The following is a 14,046-nucleotide window of genomic DNA, read 5'->3' as shown; positions in this document are numbered from 1 at the left end:
TAAGTTTCAGCGTCGAGAGATAGAGAGAGAGATAGAGAATTGGGGCAAGAAATTCGAGATTATGACTAAAAGCCTTTACTTTACTTTCTAGTGAATGTTATCATCATTTTGATCTAAGATAAATTTGTGTCGTGTAAATGTCGTGTTATGTTCCATCATTCATCATTCATACATACGCAGACTTCCTTTTTTCACTCCTTCTTGTCTTGGACAAAGTCCTGGGCAGCATTTAGCCCTTGCTTGGCCTTGGTGTGAAGTGTGTCGGTAGTGGACTTGGTGGCATCCAAAGCAGTATCGGCCCCGGACCAGAACTTGCCCTTGGCCTTTTCGGACCAATCGGCAAGAGATTCCAACGATGACCGGTACTCACGTTCAGCTTCTTCATATTGTTTTTGAGCCTTATCGTGTAATTCGTTCTTCTTGTCCTTGCCCTGCGACCACCACTCGGTACTGGCTTTGTCAAGTTCTTTCTTGGTGGATTCCACTTTTTGTTTGGCAACGTCTACAGCGTCAGACAAACTTTTGGGAGCCTGTGGCAAACGTCTGCGAGTTTCTTCGTACTCGTCCTGGGCCAATTGCGAGGCGGTTTCACCCCAGCCCTTTAGAGTGTTAGCAGCACGTTGGGCCAACTCGGCGTCGTTCTTGCCCTGGTATGTAAACCACCCTTCATCCTTGATCTTCTTAAGCTCGTCTAGACGCCTTTGAGCCTCACTGCGACCAATCTGCTTGTTTCTCACCAAGTCGTCCAATTCTTCCTTGGCCAAGGCCTCAGCGGTCTCCCCCCATCCGACTACACTGTGAGATGCGATCTCATCGACATTGTCGGATTTCTTCTTTTGAGTCGAAGCTCCAGAATCTTTTCCAGTCAACCAGGTGAAAAAGCCCTTTTTGCGTAGTTTGCGGTCTTCTTCTTCTAGTTTGTCGGAAAGCTCGTTGATGTTGTCGGTGGTGTATTGAGAGTACTTGGCAGTGGCATCCTCGAGTTTTTGCTTGTAGGACTTAAGCTGGGCCTCTGCTGCATTCACTTGCTTTTTCAATTCGTCGCTGCCACCCGAGAATAGTCCCGATTCAGACTTGTACTTTTCGCTAAGTTCGTGGAAATGCTTATTGGCCTGATCGTACTCCTCAATGGCTTTGGCACGGGCCTTTTCAGCCTTGCCAAATCCCCAGTTGAAAATCGACTGCGATTTGTCCTCCGCAGTGTGCTTTGCGTCTACGGCGGTGTCACGCGCCGAATTTTCCCACGACTGAGCAGTGTCCTGACCCTGCTTCTTGGCGCCAATAATAGCATCTCTGATGCTCGAGGCGTCGTCTGCAACGCCAGCACGAATGTTCTGGATGTCGCTCGAGATCTGGTCGCGCGTGTCGTTGACAAACCGCTTGACAGCGTTTTGTTGGGCACGTTCACGCTCACGTGTGTTTTCCACAATCGCATGCAGTTCGCCAGAACGCTCTAGATACTTGTCGCGACGGTCTTCGACTTTGTCTTGAGCTTCACCCAGATGTTCATAAACCCACTGAGTGCCTCTAGCCTTGGCGCGCTCCACCTCTGCCATAGTAGAGGTGACTTTCTCGTCTGCGTCGTGCGCCAGGTCGCGAGCCTGTTCGCGGGCCTGGTTGGCCGCGCTATCGAGCTTCGCGCCCGCCCGCTCGCCTTGACGCTCAAACGCGTGTGTTTCGCGCTCCTTTTGGAAAGCAGCAGGTTGCAGCGTAGCCCGCTGTTGTCTTTGCTGCAGCTGGTACTCATACAACGCGTATCCGGCGGCAACCGTGACGACCCCGCCTATTATCACTTTCGACGACATGGAATTTATATGCAAATAAGAATGGTAGGTACAAGAGTCAAACAAAAACGACTTGCTTGTTGGCTCTGTTGGTATGATGCGATTAGTTACCCAGTGCTTTTCAACGTTGGTTTTTCACTAAAACCTAACTTATAACAAAGGAAAGCTAAATATAAGGCAAACGTGAAATCTGATATTGCCAGTCCACCGATCTTGTCTTTTTTCTGATTCTTGAAAAAGAGCTTCAAGAAAGAAATGTGAGTGCATTTTCTCCTTCTTTTGCCGCGCACTCACCTCCCTTATATACTTTTTTTTCTACCCGTCGGCTCCGGGCCCCTTGCGCTCCCCTAATTTTTTGCCATTACACAAAAACGAAGATTGCGATGTTTAAGCGTAGAAAGGTTGGGGTTTTTTGCTGTGGAGAGGAAAAAGAGACAGAGACACTTGTGAAAAAAAAATTTTTGGAACCATTAAGAAAGCACGTGATAGGTTTTAATGGGTGTATGGGTGTTGGGTGGCTGGGTGTAAGGCTTCAATATTTTAATTTGTCTTTGTTGCCATAGGAGGATAATTCGAGATCTGAGAGAGAGAGACGAAGAAAAAGGTGTCTGTCACCTTAAGTGAGAGAAACAAGACGTGGAAGCTTGGAATCGAAATGAGGAAAGTAGATCTGTAATTGGTGTTGATAGCTGCAGCAGCCTTCCGAACGAGTTGCACACCATGCAAGTTAGTATGAGCTTGAACGGGGTTTAGGCTCGAGGTCACGTGACAGAGTCGTTTCTGCCACAACTCACAAATCTTAGAACCTTCCTGTTGTCCAATTCACATTTCTCAGCATTTTTACAATGGCCAGCGAGAACATAAATGTTACTATTTTCTCCCATATGACAGAGCAATAGTCCGGCGCCAGAAAAAAACAATACCTAGTTTTGCTCCGGGTCGCGTGACGGAATTTTGGTGCTATGAGCAGTTATTGCTAGTTGCAACTGCAGTTGCAGTTGTTTTCGAAGCGCACGTTGGCATTTAATCCATGAATGCTCTTATGGTGGTTCCACTGGACTGTGATTCTGAGAGAAAAACATTGCATCGTTAAGTACGAGTGAGTCGTCCTTTTTACAAGGAACTCTGCGCGGGCACTGTCTGCCTTAAAGTGAGATTTGAATTTCATCATCAACGTATCTTCTCACAGTTATCGTTATACAAGGCACCCTCCGATGTTTCTCATCGATAGTGAGCTTCAGAAACCAACTAATCTTGACTGTCCCAGAGCCACTTCACAATAAAATTTGACCTTCTTCGATATTCGATTCGCGTTCAAAAACGAAGAAGAAGCCGAGTTCGAATCTCTTCTGCGCTCAGCTCAACAAGAAAATCACCGCTTGACGCTACCTAACGATTTATCAACTCTAAGTGAAATTCGCAATGCTCTCTGTTTCGTGGGCTGTTTCCTAGTCGATACTGGAAGACCAGAACTTTCTCAAAGCTCAAAGAATGATGTGCTTACCATCTCTACTATGACAGCATGTTTTCCAATTAAGGGCAGTCGACTTTGAAAGTACTTCCATGGCACTGACACGTTTAATGATCTACGCCATTGTTCTTTCCAGTGGGTTTCTGTCACGAGTACTCCCTGAGTACTTTCTCGAATCTCATCAGTCTGTGAAACTGACCATACGCACGATATCCACAGAAGGCAATCACGATCCTATTGATTTATACCACCTCCAACAGGACACTAGGGCTCGCATTCTTCGTCAACTTTGCTCATCTCATTCGTTGTTTCAAAACCTTCAAAATTACGTTACATTCCGCCTATCTAAGCAGCAGTGCCTCTGAGAAAGCAGAACCACATCGTCTTCGACTCTTAAGCCTCGAGTATTATTATCCAGCCATCTCTATTTACGCCCAGCACTCTCTAAAGCTTCTGTTTCTGCAGTGACAGTGAACCAATTAAAATATCTAGGCGTTATGAATAGTTAATTAACCTTTAATCGTGATCTAACCAGCCCTCTTAGTTTTATCGATCTTGGCATGGCTAGAAATATACACAAAGGCTGCAAACAATTAGATAACCGGTCGCGCCATCATTCTCACTGTATCGAGTATGTAAGAAATGTTCAAATATAGCAGTAACCATGTATGCATGTATGTAAAGTACGGTAAGGATCGAGGCCTGAACCGTTCTTCCCACCACACCCAAGAGTAAGTTAGCCCTAGCCGGGGACCATATACGGTGAACTAGTGCCTACGAAAAGTACAATAGGGATGGCCAACGGCTCAGAAAGCTCTTTTATAACTCAGGAGTCCAAGATCTTGGATCTTAGTGACCACAACCTCCGTCACAGACACACCTTGCACAGCTTTCCTAAAACCACAGAGAAAAGACACTCCACGTCATTGTGGTTAAAGTACGAGCTCGGTCGCGACGAGGATATGACCGATGAAGAGGAGGAAAGCTCACTGATCAAGCCTCTTATGGATGCACACCATCACTCTATAACGGAAGAAGCTCTACCAGCCCTGGCTGCAGGCAACAACTACTCGAAACCAAATAATCTGTTAGGCGGTCGAAAGCTTCCCACGTATAGATCGCCGCTTTCGCAAACAATCACGGTTTTGGACGAACAAACGGGTACCGTCCCAGTTTTCGCCAATCAGCGTCTCACAATGAGCCAATTTGATCTACAACAGGCTCAAAACCATGAGAGGCGGAATAGGATCCGTAACCAATCCTCTAATGCCAAGAGTAAACGTTCCAATACCTCAAATCAGATGTTCGAAAAACTCTGTAAGTGGTCCAAATATTCCAAGCTGCGAGACTCTGATCGCACGAATCAGGAAAGCAGAAAACCTGTAAGAAGCGGCAGTAAACCTTTAAGAAGCGGCAGCTCGCTCAGACGTGTCAATTCGCTATCGCGTCGCAAAGATTTTACTACAAGAGCAGAAATACAGTCACACTCACAGTCCGGGAATTTCGTCTTCCATCGCGGTTTCTCCTTAAAGCGCTCTAAACTTCCGTCATTGAAAGGAAAACATAGAAACCAAGCTGAGCTTGCAAGCGCCATGGACTATATCGACCTTCGCTCCATGCCAAGGTCAGATTTCACCTCGGCAAGACGATTTCTATATCTCAAATTGAAAAGCCCATCATTTTGGCAACTGCTTCGCCTGCATCCTAGATTTGTCTTTCGGACAATTACAGCGGACCCTAACCCAATGTCTGGTAAGGTCAAATCTTCATATGGGGCAACCGTCCCACGCAAAAATAGCATTCGCAGGGTGATACCCAATGCAGGAAGAATACGGAGAGCAAACACGTATTCGGGACCGTACCACCAGTCTTCAACACACCCCAAAAACAAGCCGCTATATGATGTGTGGAGGGATTACCTCTCTCATGTAATATCGCAGCGCATTGAGCTCCGACTTTATCTACATGATCCGATATCCGACGTCAGTGCAAGTAGTGAATTCGCAACACGAAGCTCCAAATCGACTTCTTTGACGACCCCATCTGATGAAGCTTATTTTCCTTCTCATTCCTCAAGCTCAGGTGCCACCAATGACGAGAGATCGTCTTTCTATGAGAATGCAATGAATGATCATATGTCATTGAAAACAGGGAGCGAGGTAGCTTCAGTGGCAAGCGCTGAACGAAATAGAAGTGCTCTTCAACTAAGAAAGGCATACTAGGTTTTGAGTCTGTTTATAATATTTATCATTTGATGCATGCAGGTTGTGCGTCACAATACAATTTAAAACCCCAAGATTGCTTTGTAGATAGTCATCTTAGAGATTTGACTGCGCTTTACGGAGGTCCATATATCAGCGACCTTCAACTCTCCCGAAAATTGGTTTTGTTTCGCGGTTGAGAAAATATCTACCTTTTCTGGCATATCCTGCCACATTTCGAAGACCACAACGGAAATAGCCAAAAGAGTGTTTCTTAGGCTTTGACATTTCGCAGCGTCACCGGTAAGCGATTTCCTTGCCCATTCGTCAAAATGGAGAGTGTACCAACTCCAAAGCACATCTCTTATCTGTTCTTTACCACAAGGCTCCTTAGCATTATTTGACAGCCCGAAAAGAGCTTTTTCGACACCTTTAGAGTCGAAGTTGGTTAAAACATAATTCAAAATCTTTTGCACCAATTGAGGATCTCTGCAATAACCCAGAGTTTCAAGAGCTGTGACCTGGATATCGGATGCCGAACAGCCAGATATATGCGTGACAACACCTTGGCTCGATTTAGCTAATTCAAAATGCTTCTTCCATTGCTTTAAAGTAGAGGTGCAAAAAGAATTGACCGTTAAGATGCTCTCCAAAAGTTCATAAGGAATGGCCTTTTGTGGGCCTTGGAAGACCCCTTTGAAATACTTGCCACACAGGAACTGAACTTCTGTCAACGTCTTCCCTGCGCTCAAGACTTGCGACATTACAAGTGCTTGGTAGGGAGACAATTTTGTGGTTTCGAACGAGTCTGGCCATTCGATTTGCTGAAACAAAGGAGTTATTATACTTCCCAGCAATTTGGACCTTTCTGCACCGCTGCCGAATCTCACATCGCTTAACTCGACCTGCTGCAAAATCGATAGACCCAAACTTAAACCGTTATAGTATTTTGAATGCGCGCTCAAGTCCACCTTCGACGCAATGGTATGGAGCAGTTGAAACAGGCCACCTAAATGTTCTGGCTTTTGATACACTTCGTTGCCGATGAAAATTTCGAGATCGCGAAACACACCATACAGATCGAGTTCTGACAATTTTCCCTCGACTAAAGCGTTAGAAAGTCGGTCATAAGATTCTGAATCTTCATAAGATACTCTGTAGTAACCTTTCACGTCCGAATTGAAAAGCAAAGGGTTATAAGGGAGAGTTAGTGTCCGGTCCGTCATAAGTACGTGCTGTTTATCTTCGGAGCCGTCAGAGAGTCGAGTGAAGAGTGGAATCTGAAATGGAACATTTTCAGCAGTATCACTGTTCCCAGTCAAAAAGCGACTCTGCTTTAATACAGTCTTATCACTCTGAGACACAACGTGCAAGACCGGGAACCCGGGAGAATGCGTCCATGAAAACATAAAGTTGGATATGTTCATTGATCTCAAGTGCTGTCCAAAGTAACTCCAAATTTCGGAGGGTTTGATGCTGCGTTCATGGTACGACTTATCACAACACAGTGCTTGCAAAGCTGACTCAAAGTTTTCTTTGCCTATGACACACTGTAAAGATCTCAATATCGATATGCCCTTAGTGTAGTTGTGCGGATCTAAAGAGTCGGACGTTTGAGTGATGTGTTCTTTTTTGGAAGTTGCGGCTATGCTTCGGCTCCCGAAAGAAGCGTCGACCAGGAGGCTTCCGTTTAGCTGTTGTAGATAATCCGGAGACGACCAGTGATCTTGATGGGAGACGGCACTCATTATCTCACATGCACACCAAGTAGCAAATGCCTCGTTGAACCATAGATGCTCCCATGAATCGAATGAGATATAGTTCCCCATCCACTGATGAACTAGCTCATGTACTGTCAGCTGCTGGACCTGGGCTCGTACGGTTTCGTCCGCCAACATCGTAGGGTCCAACAATAAGTGGTCTTGGCGGATTGTAATTAACCCGAAATTCTCCATCGCCATGTCACTGAGAAACGGCAAAAGTGCAAAATCCAGCTTCGTTAAAGGATATTCACATTTGAAAAACTCTTGCAAAGCAGGCAAATATTCAGACACGGTGTCGAGTGCAAAAGCTGCGAGCTCTACCTGTTGCGTGGCTAGGATTCTTATTGGAAGCTTACCTTGGGGCAGAGCAACATGCGATTCGATACACTGCAGGTCACCTAGAACAAAGCCGAACAGAGCAGGTGTCATTAGTGGGGTAGTTGCAAAAGAAACCGTTTTCATTGCATTTGGAGGGGTTGCATCAGTGCAATTTTCTGGGCTTTGCTCTTCATCGGCTGTTGACTCAACCTGTGTGTTAGAAACGACCTCGAAACGAGGTAAAGTCTTGATACTAAGCTGCATATACGCTTTGTGGTTAATTTCATCAATGCAGGGAAAAATTCTTCTAGCGAAAAACGGCTGGGAGTGCGTTGCTACCACGAAATTGTCGCTACTGCCCGTTTCAGCGTCCATGAAGTTGGTTTTGAAGACACCACGAGTCGCATCCTGGAAAGTTTTGATCAACTGGAGTTTGCCCACATACTCCAAAACCAGCTGTTCCGATACTCCATTTTCTTGCACTGCCTCCAATCCTTCACCACAGTGAAAATTGACCGTGTTAGCCGTTCTGTCGTAACTGATGTCCAAATTTTGACTGCCGATCTTGGCAGACAATACAACGATATCTTCAGCATGCAGCGAAAAAGTTGTGATTAGTTCATTGTTGCCGTGAGCCTGATTCTTGTTGAGAGCCAAGTCTGCCCTCAAAAGGCCTCTAAAGTTCGCCTTTGATGGCTCAATTGAAAGTTCTATGGCATATTTCGTAGGCACAATAGCGTTCAACAATGACAGCATGATCAAGATCCTTTCCCACAAAGGGTTCAGTAACAAGCAACTATTCCAAAGAGTACTGCCAGCGTCAATGGCCTTATATAGAGTTCGAACCAGCTGTTTAAACCGTTTTTAGAATTGCATGGAACTTCTTGAAATTTGGTTCTCTTTTATATAACCTACATCAATCAATATATAAGAGAGCCAAGTGATTTGAACAACTTCTAACTTCTTAAACGCTAAACTCAAACTCCAAGAATCGAACTAAGGTTAGCTTTTTTAGGTTTGGAGGCTTATAATTCAATGCAGAACAACAAAAAGTGCTTGCCTGTAACATAATCTCAAGAAAGTGTCAAAGATTTAGACGGAACTTGGTAAAAAATAGTCGGTTTTCAGTTTTCTTTAAGTATGAGTTCATCAGTAGACAATAGCTCGCTTTACGAGGTTTTGGGAGTGTCAAGAGAGGCCTCGAAACAAGAAATCAAGAAAGCTTATCGTGTGAAAGCGTTGCGGTTCCATCCTGACAAAAATGGGCATTCTGAAGAAGCGAAGTTCAACTTTCAGAAGGTGTCAGATGCATATAACGTTCTGCAGGACGACCATAAGCGGACGATGTATGACCGTACTGGCACTGCAGACGAATCGCAGTGGTCGGCAATGAAACCCGCAGAATATACTAGCACTAGCAGAACCGGTCGCGGTATGTCAGCGGGCGATCTTTTCGCCCAATTTTTCGGCGGTGGAGCAACGACCAATGTTTCTGGCAGCAGTTTTTTTGGCAACGATATGGACTTTTTCGGTTTTAATTCGTCACGTCGTAAGTCGGGTCGTCAACCACGCCAGTCACGTCCCAAGACCACCGCCTGTGGCCCAGATATCAGGCATCGGCTAAAATGCTCTTTGGATGAACTTTATCATGGGAAAACTACAAAACTAGCATTGAATAGAACAAGATTGTGTCGGGACTGCAACGGTGAAGGATCTGCAAAAATTACGACTTGTAAACTGTGTGGCGGTCGTGGGATGCGCTCACAGACTAGGAGGCAAGGACACATGACGCAATCGTGGTCTTCTACATGCAATGGATGCGGTGGGCAGGGTACATTTTGTGCCCCGGAGGATACGTGCATTACTTGTCAGGGGAAAGGGTGCATTTGTGAACGCAAGATATTCGACATGCAAATAGAAAAAGGGATGGAACATGGACAAGAAATAATATTGCCCGGCGAGGCAGATGAAGTTATCAACACCAGTTACGGGACGGAAAGAGTGGTTCCTGGTGATGTTATTGTTACAATGGAGCAATTGCCCAACTCAAAGTTCAAGCGTGACAAGGACGCAAGTTTTATTTTGGAAAAATGTCCGGTAGCGCTGAAAACCAGTTTATGCGGAGGTCCTGTTTGGATCAGTTCACATCCAAGTGGGAAAATTATCAAAGTAGATGTTTTACCAGGTGAGATCCTAAAACCCGGGGATTTCAAATGTGTGGAAAATTTGGGTATGCCAGACGGAAAGGGCGGATTTGGCAATCTGTACATCGGGTTCGAGGTCGTTTACCCTACGACAATGAATGTTGCGACGATCAATGGGCTGGCTCATCTACTCGAACAAGACGGTTACATACAAGAAAGCGAAAAAAACCTGGAAATACCTTTCGCTGACGCTGATATTGTGGAAGAGCATGTCCTGAGTGATTTTGTTTCAAGGTTTGAAAAACGTCGGAGTTCTTGGGAAAGTGAAAATTCGTGGAAGAGACACAAGAATGGTGGATGTGAGTGAGTGAGACCGGCTTTCTTCGCGTGAGATCGTTTTCTCCGCATCACAAGATTTTGCCGTGAAAGAATGATAAATGATTCTCGAATTAATATGTAATCAGTTATCAGTTTTAGTAGTTTCATCAAAAAATTTCCAACCTAGCTTTCATTATGAGCACGAATCGATTTTCAAGTCTTTCGATGACCTGTGTGTGTCTCTACCTCGAGGGCCGATATTTAACATGCTTTCACGCTGAAGAACAGCGCAACCATTTGACACACCAGAAAGATGCTATCCAAGACTGGTGAATATCCTGTCACGTACAATCTGTAAATCACGCGGGTTAATGAAACCGCCATAAGTGATTTTTTGAAGAGGTTTTGGTGATCTTGGCTCACTGCATCAGATTTTCTGGGGAAAATTTGGTTTGCCTTGAGTGTTATTCCAGCCATAACTACCACAGAATATGCATCCCTGACCAAATCAGCTCTCATGTCAGAGAATCCTCTTACCGCAGTGACATCGGCCACATCAACAGCAGCGCCGAAAATGGCCATCACAGTGATAAGCCATATGACCCACATTTTTGTTGAACCTGCCAGGTGGGTTCCAAACCAGATCATAAGTTCAGCTGCCATCATCATGCATGACGCTCGAGTGAGAGTTCTAACGGCTTGATGATGTTCTGGATAATTCATGACACTTATCACTGGGAAAGTTGGGGGAACTCAATCGATATTATGTATCGAGTGAAACGATTCTTGAGAGGCCTGTCTCGGAATCTCAATGCAAAACTCGAACTAGTGGCCCAAATCTCAAACAATTCACACTCAAAACGTCACATTCGCGTTCACATTCACATTCAACTTCAACGTCTGTATCGGAGTTCAACTCTTAATTCTTATTACCAGTCTCGTGACTAATTTTTATTTCTAAATTAGATCACGTGCCAATGTTTTCTTTCAACCTTTTTCGTGAATATCGCCTTAGACGAAATGATCTCAAAAAATGATCTGTTGAGTATATAAAGAACTCAGAAAACGAACGGGACATTTGACCTTGCTAGAACCATTCAAGATCAAGGAATTGTATTCTTTAGAACCACAACCGGATTCAAAAACGCTAGAATGGACAAGATCAGAGAGGTATGAACAGCATTGGACCTGATTGCAAGGTTTTCCGTTCTTTAATTTGCAAGGTTTCCTCTCTCTTTTATGACGAGCTGAGTTGAGCTGGTGATTGGGGGCGGTGAATATCTTGAAAGAAGGAGAAGACATTTGACTAACGTTGAAATGATTTACTTTCAGAAACTTGGTAACCTTAAGCTCGAGGCCGAGTCGTGGCAGGAAAAATACGAGGATGTTAAGGAACAATTGAAACAATTGGAACAGGACAACACCGAAAAAGAAAACCAAATAAAGGCTCTTACGACCAAAAACCAGAACCTGGACAACGAGGTGGAAAAGTTGGAGTCTGAATTGTCTGAGCACAAACAGTTGTCTGAGGACTCTCACAATTTGCGTTCGCACAACGAGAACTTCACCAAGAAGAACCAGCAATTGGAAGAAGAGCTCGAGGAAAGCGATTCGAAGCTCAAGGAGACCACCGATAAGCTTCGCGAGACGGATCTAAGGGCCGAGGGTCTTGAACGCAAGGTTTTGTCGCTCGAACAAGACCGTGACGACTGGGAAAAGAAGTATGAAGAGCTCCAGGTCAAATACGACGAGGCCAAGAAGGAACTCGACGAAATCGCAGCCTCGCTAGAAAATTTATGATTCTGGAGCCGGGCACAGTCGGACACACGCAGCCCCGCGGGTCCGCCTCCAGTGACACCACGCTGGTCCCCAGCGCTTTCCCGCATTCCTTGGTTCTGCCAAACAAAATCCATTGCGGGAGACCTCAATTGAGCCGCAACGATTCCCACGATACCCTTGCAACGACTATTGCCGCCACCACCACAATCACTACTACCATCACTACGTCTGTTGGCAATAGGCGGCAGCCCTTGCGCGATGAGCAGTTTGAAATTGCATTTTGTGTGGGTCTTGTCGTACTTTTTCTCTTGAAGATTTTTACATTGCTATATTAAATAGATACGCGAGTTTATTCAACACTGGGGACACCCCCACACTAGCTGCCCAAGCCGTGTGTAGTAAAACTACTCTCAGATAGCTAGTCTTAAGCTGTAGACCCTTACAAAATGTACAACTAGTACTGACAGATACTACCGTTTGTAGTTATCACTTTACACTATTCTGTCACCAACACCATTCGGTATCATATTTCAAGTCTGAGAACTGCATTTGAAACCCAATTTTCTAACGCTGAAATTCAACCGCTGTTCATCCCAGACACCAGTTATTAGAGCCCTCTAATCCACTCCTTCTTATAGATATTGTCTTTTTTCCTTAGTCAGATCATTTAACTTCAAAATATCACCCGATTGTTTTAGGATATAAAAAAGTGACATCCTTCACAGTTGTACATGAAAAGACAAACCGTTATTCAAGAATAAAAGCCGACGAAACCTACCATAAGACTCACCATTCCAGCCGGGTTCTGTTTGATGTTTGTTTGCTGAAGATTGTTATTGAAGAGTGGCTAGGCTGTTTTGTTTGAGTAAGTTTTGCATGGCAGACTCTGGTTCATCAGCCGCACCACAGGGACTGCAGGCTTCATCGCATGGATCCCAATCTCAGATCCACATCCATCACCACCACCACTATCACCGCAGATCGGCCAGCGAGGGCATCTCGCAGGCAAAAAGAGATCAGGCAGAAGAGGGTGGTAAAAAATCGTCATACCAGTCACTCAAATCACTTACGCTCCGCAATCTGGATGCAAAACAACACTTTCTGATCGCAGTTTGCAGAGACGTATCATTACTCCCTCCTCTGCTGTCGTTAGCACGGGCTTTGAAAAAAGCATGGGAACTGTCGTACCGCTCAGAACGGTTGCAAGTCGGACTTTCTCGCGTGTTGCACAAGCAGCAATCTTTGGCCCTTCAAAAGACGCAGGCGTCTTCTACGGGGGTTGACTCCGATCTGATGTCGCAGCTGATCGTGGCACGATCGTCAGAATACCTTTTGTGTTCGCTGTGGTGCATCGTCTCCGCATATTTGACGTATGCAATATTGGACTCGTTGATGGTGCGATGGATCGTGAAATATTCAACGGTCGCCGCGATTCTACGGATGTTTTCGATGTCCCTGTTGATTGTCACACTCGAAATGCTGCTGTTATCATCCTTGTCGCCCAAAGGTGATTACTTACTCCACACGTGGATCCTCATCAGTTGCATGCTCACAGGCGCGTACATCTGGCAAAGTTTTTTGACCTCAGATCTCAATTACGTCGAGCAAGAACCTTCTCAGGCATTTAAGTCTGCGTCTAGTATCGGAGGTGCCACCCCCGCTGGCTCACTACGTTCTAGCTCGTCTTCTTCGTCCCTATCAGGTCAGGTCACGTGCACTACTACCACCAACACCACTCCGACACCATCGTCATCTTCACCTTCCGATAATCGCAAACGCAGACGTGGTTCCCGGTACTTGCGACTCACAAAAAATCGCCAAATTCATCTTTACAACATCACTGTATTCTGCGTGGTCCCCGTCGGGCTTGCCAGTTTCATCACTATGGTTGGACTACTGCGAAATTTGGTAATTCAGCGGCTGGACTTGGAGCAACTAGAGCATTTGATTTCGCGTAATTATTCAGAATAGGGAACGCAAACATTATCCGAAGCATAAACACCGGCTATTCTTCCTTGTCCATTCACACCTAAAATCGTCATGCCCACCGTCTGTCATCCTCTACGATAACTTAAAAGGATGAGAGCTGTCACCTGATATTCCCGTGATCTCGCAAAAGTAATTATTATCATATTTAACGACAGATCGCTTTTTAATTTCCCGTCACTATCAGACTTTCACATCGCTTTAAACGTATTTCAGGAATTTTTCACCATATGTTAATATCATCATTTTCTCGAAATCGATGAAGATGAACAATTAAACAGC

At 45.1% G+C, this 14,046-nt stretch overlaps 7 protein-coding genes across 7 annotated transcripts; 4 read left to right on the top strand and 3 right to left on the bottom strand.

The window, feature by feature from the left end:
- Positions 1-191: 191 nt before the first annotated feature.
- Positions 192-1,805, bottom strand: OM45 (LALA0S04e08328g1_1; the record flags this gene model as incomplete). Its single annotated transcript, XM_022772937.1, has 1 exon — positions 192-1,805. The coding sequence occupies one exon, from the start codon at positions 1,803-1,805 to the stop codon at positions 192-194; it is 1,614 nt and encodes a 537-aa protein (XP_022628352.1).
- Positions 1,806-4,451: 2,646 nt separating this feature from the next.
- Positions 4,452-5,477, top strand: NIS1 (LALA0S04e08306g1_1; the record flags this gene model as incomplete). The annotated part of the gene is made up of 1 exon (XM_022772936.1): positions 4,452-5,477. One exon carries the CDS (start codon positions 4,452-4,454, stop codon positions 5,475-5,477), a length of 1,026 nt encoding a protein of 341 aa, XP_022628351.1.
- Positions 5,478-5,539: 62 nt separating this feature from the next.
- Positions 5,540-8,293, bottom strand: TMA108 (LALA0S04e08284g1_1; the record flags this gene model as incomplete). The annotated part of the gene is made up of 1 exon (XM_022772935.1): positions 5,540-8,293. One exon carries the CDS (start codon positions 8,291-8,293, stop codon positions 5,540-5,542), a length of 2,754 nt encoding a protein of 917 aa, XP_022628350.1.
- Positions 8,294-8,677: 384 nt separating this feature from the next.
- APJ1 (LALA0S04e08262g1_1) lies at positions 8,678-10,048 on the top strand (the record flags this gene model as incomplete). Its single annotated transcript, XM_022772934.1, has 1 exon — positions 8,678-10,048. One exon carries the CDS (start codon positions 8,678-8,680, stop codon positions 10,046-10,048), a length of 1,371 nt encoding a protein of 456 aa, XP_022628349.1.
- Positions 10,049-10,260: 212 nt separating this feature from the next.
- LALA0_S04e08240g (LALA0S04e08240g1_1) lies at positions 10,261-10,722 on the bottom strand (the record flags this gene model as incomplete). Its single annotated transcript, XM_022772933.1, has 1 exon — positions 10,261-10,722. One exon carries the CDS (start codon positions 10,720-10,722, stop codon positions 10,261-10,263), a length of 462 nt encoding a protein of 153 aa, XP_022628348.1.
- Positions 10,723-11,151: 429 nt separating this feature from the next.
- Positions 11,152-11,799, top strand: TPM1 (LALA0S04e08218g1_1; the record flags this gene model as incomplete). Its single annotated transcript, XM_022772931.1, has 2 exons — positions 11,152-11,169; positions 11,332-11,799. 2 exons carry the CDS (start codon positions 11,152-11,154, stop codon positions 11,797-11,799), a joined length of 486 nt encoding a protein of 161 aa, XP_022628347.1.
- Positions 11,800-12,654: 855 nt separating this feature from the next.
- On the top strand, positions 12,655-13,749 carry EOS1 (LALA0S04e08196g1_1; the record flags this gene model as incomplete). Its single annotated transcript, XM_022772930.1, has 1 exon — positions 12,655-13,749. One exon carries the CDS (start codon positions 12,655-12,657, stop codon positions 13,747-13,749), a length of 1,095 nt encoding a protein of 364 aa, XP_022628346.1.
- Between the last annotated feature and the right edge of the window lie 297 nt (positions 13,750-14,046).

Source organism: Lachancea lanzarotensis, scaffold LALA0S04 (genome assembly GCF_000938715.1).
Source record: "Lachancea lanzarotensis genome assembly LALA0, scaffold LALA0S04, whole genome shotgun sequence".
Taxonomy (NCBI): domain Eukaryota; kingdom Fungi; phylum Ascomycota; class Saccharomycetes; order Saccharomycetales; family Saccharomycetaceae; genus Lachancea; species Lachancea lanzarotensis.
Note: the sequence above shows the minus strand (reverse complement) of the source record. Positions and strands in the feature narration are given on the sequence as shown.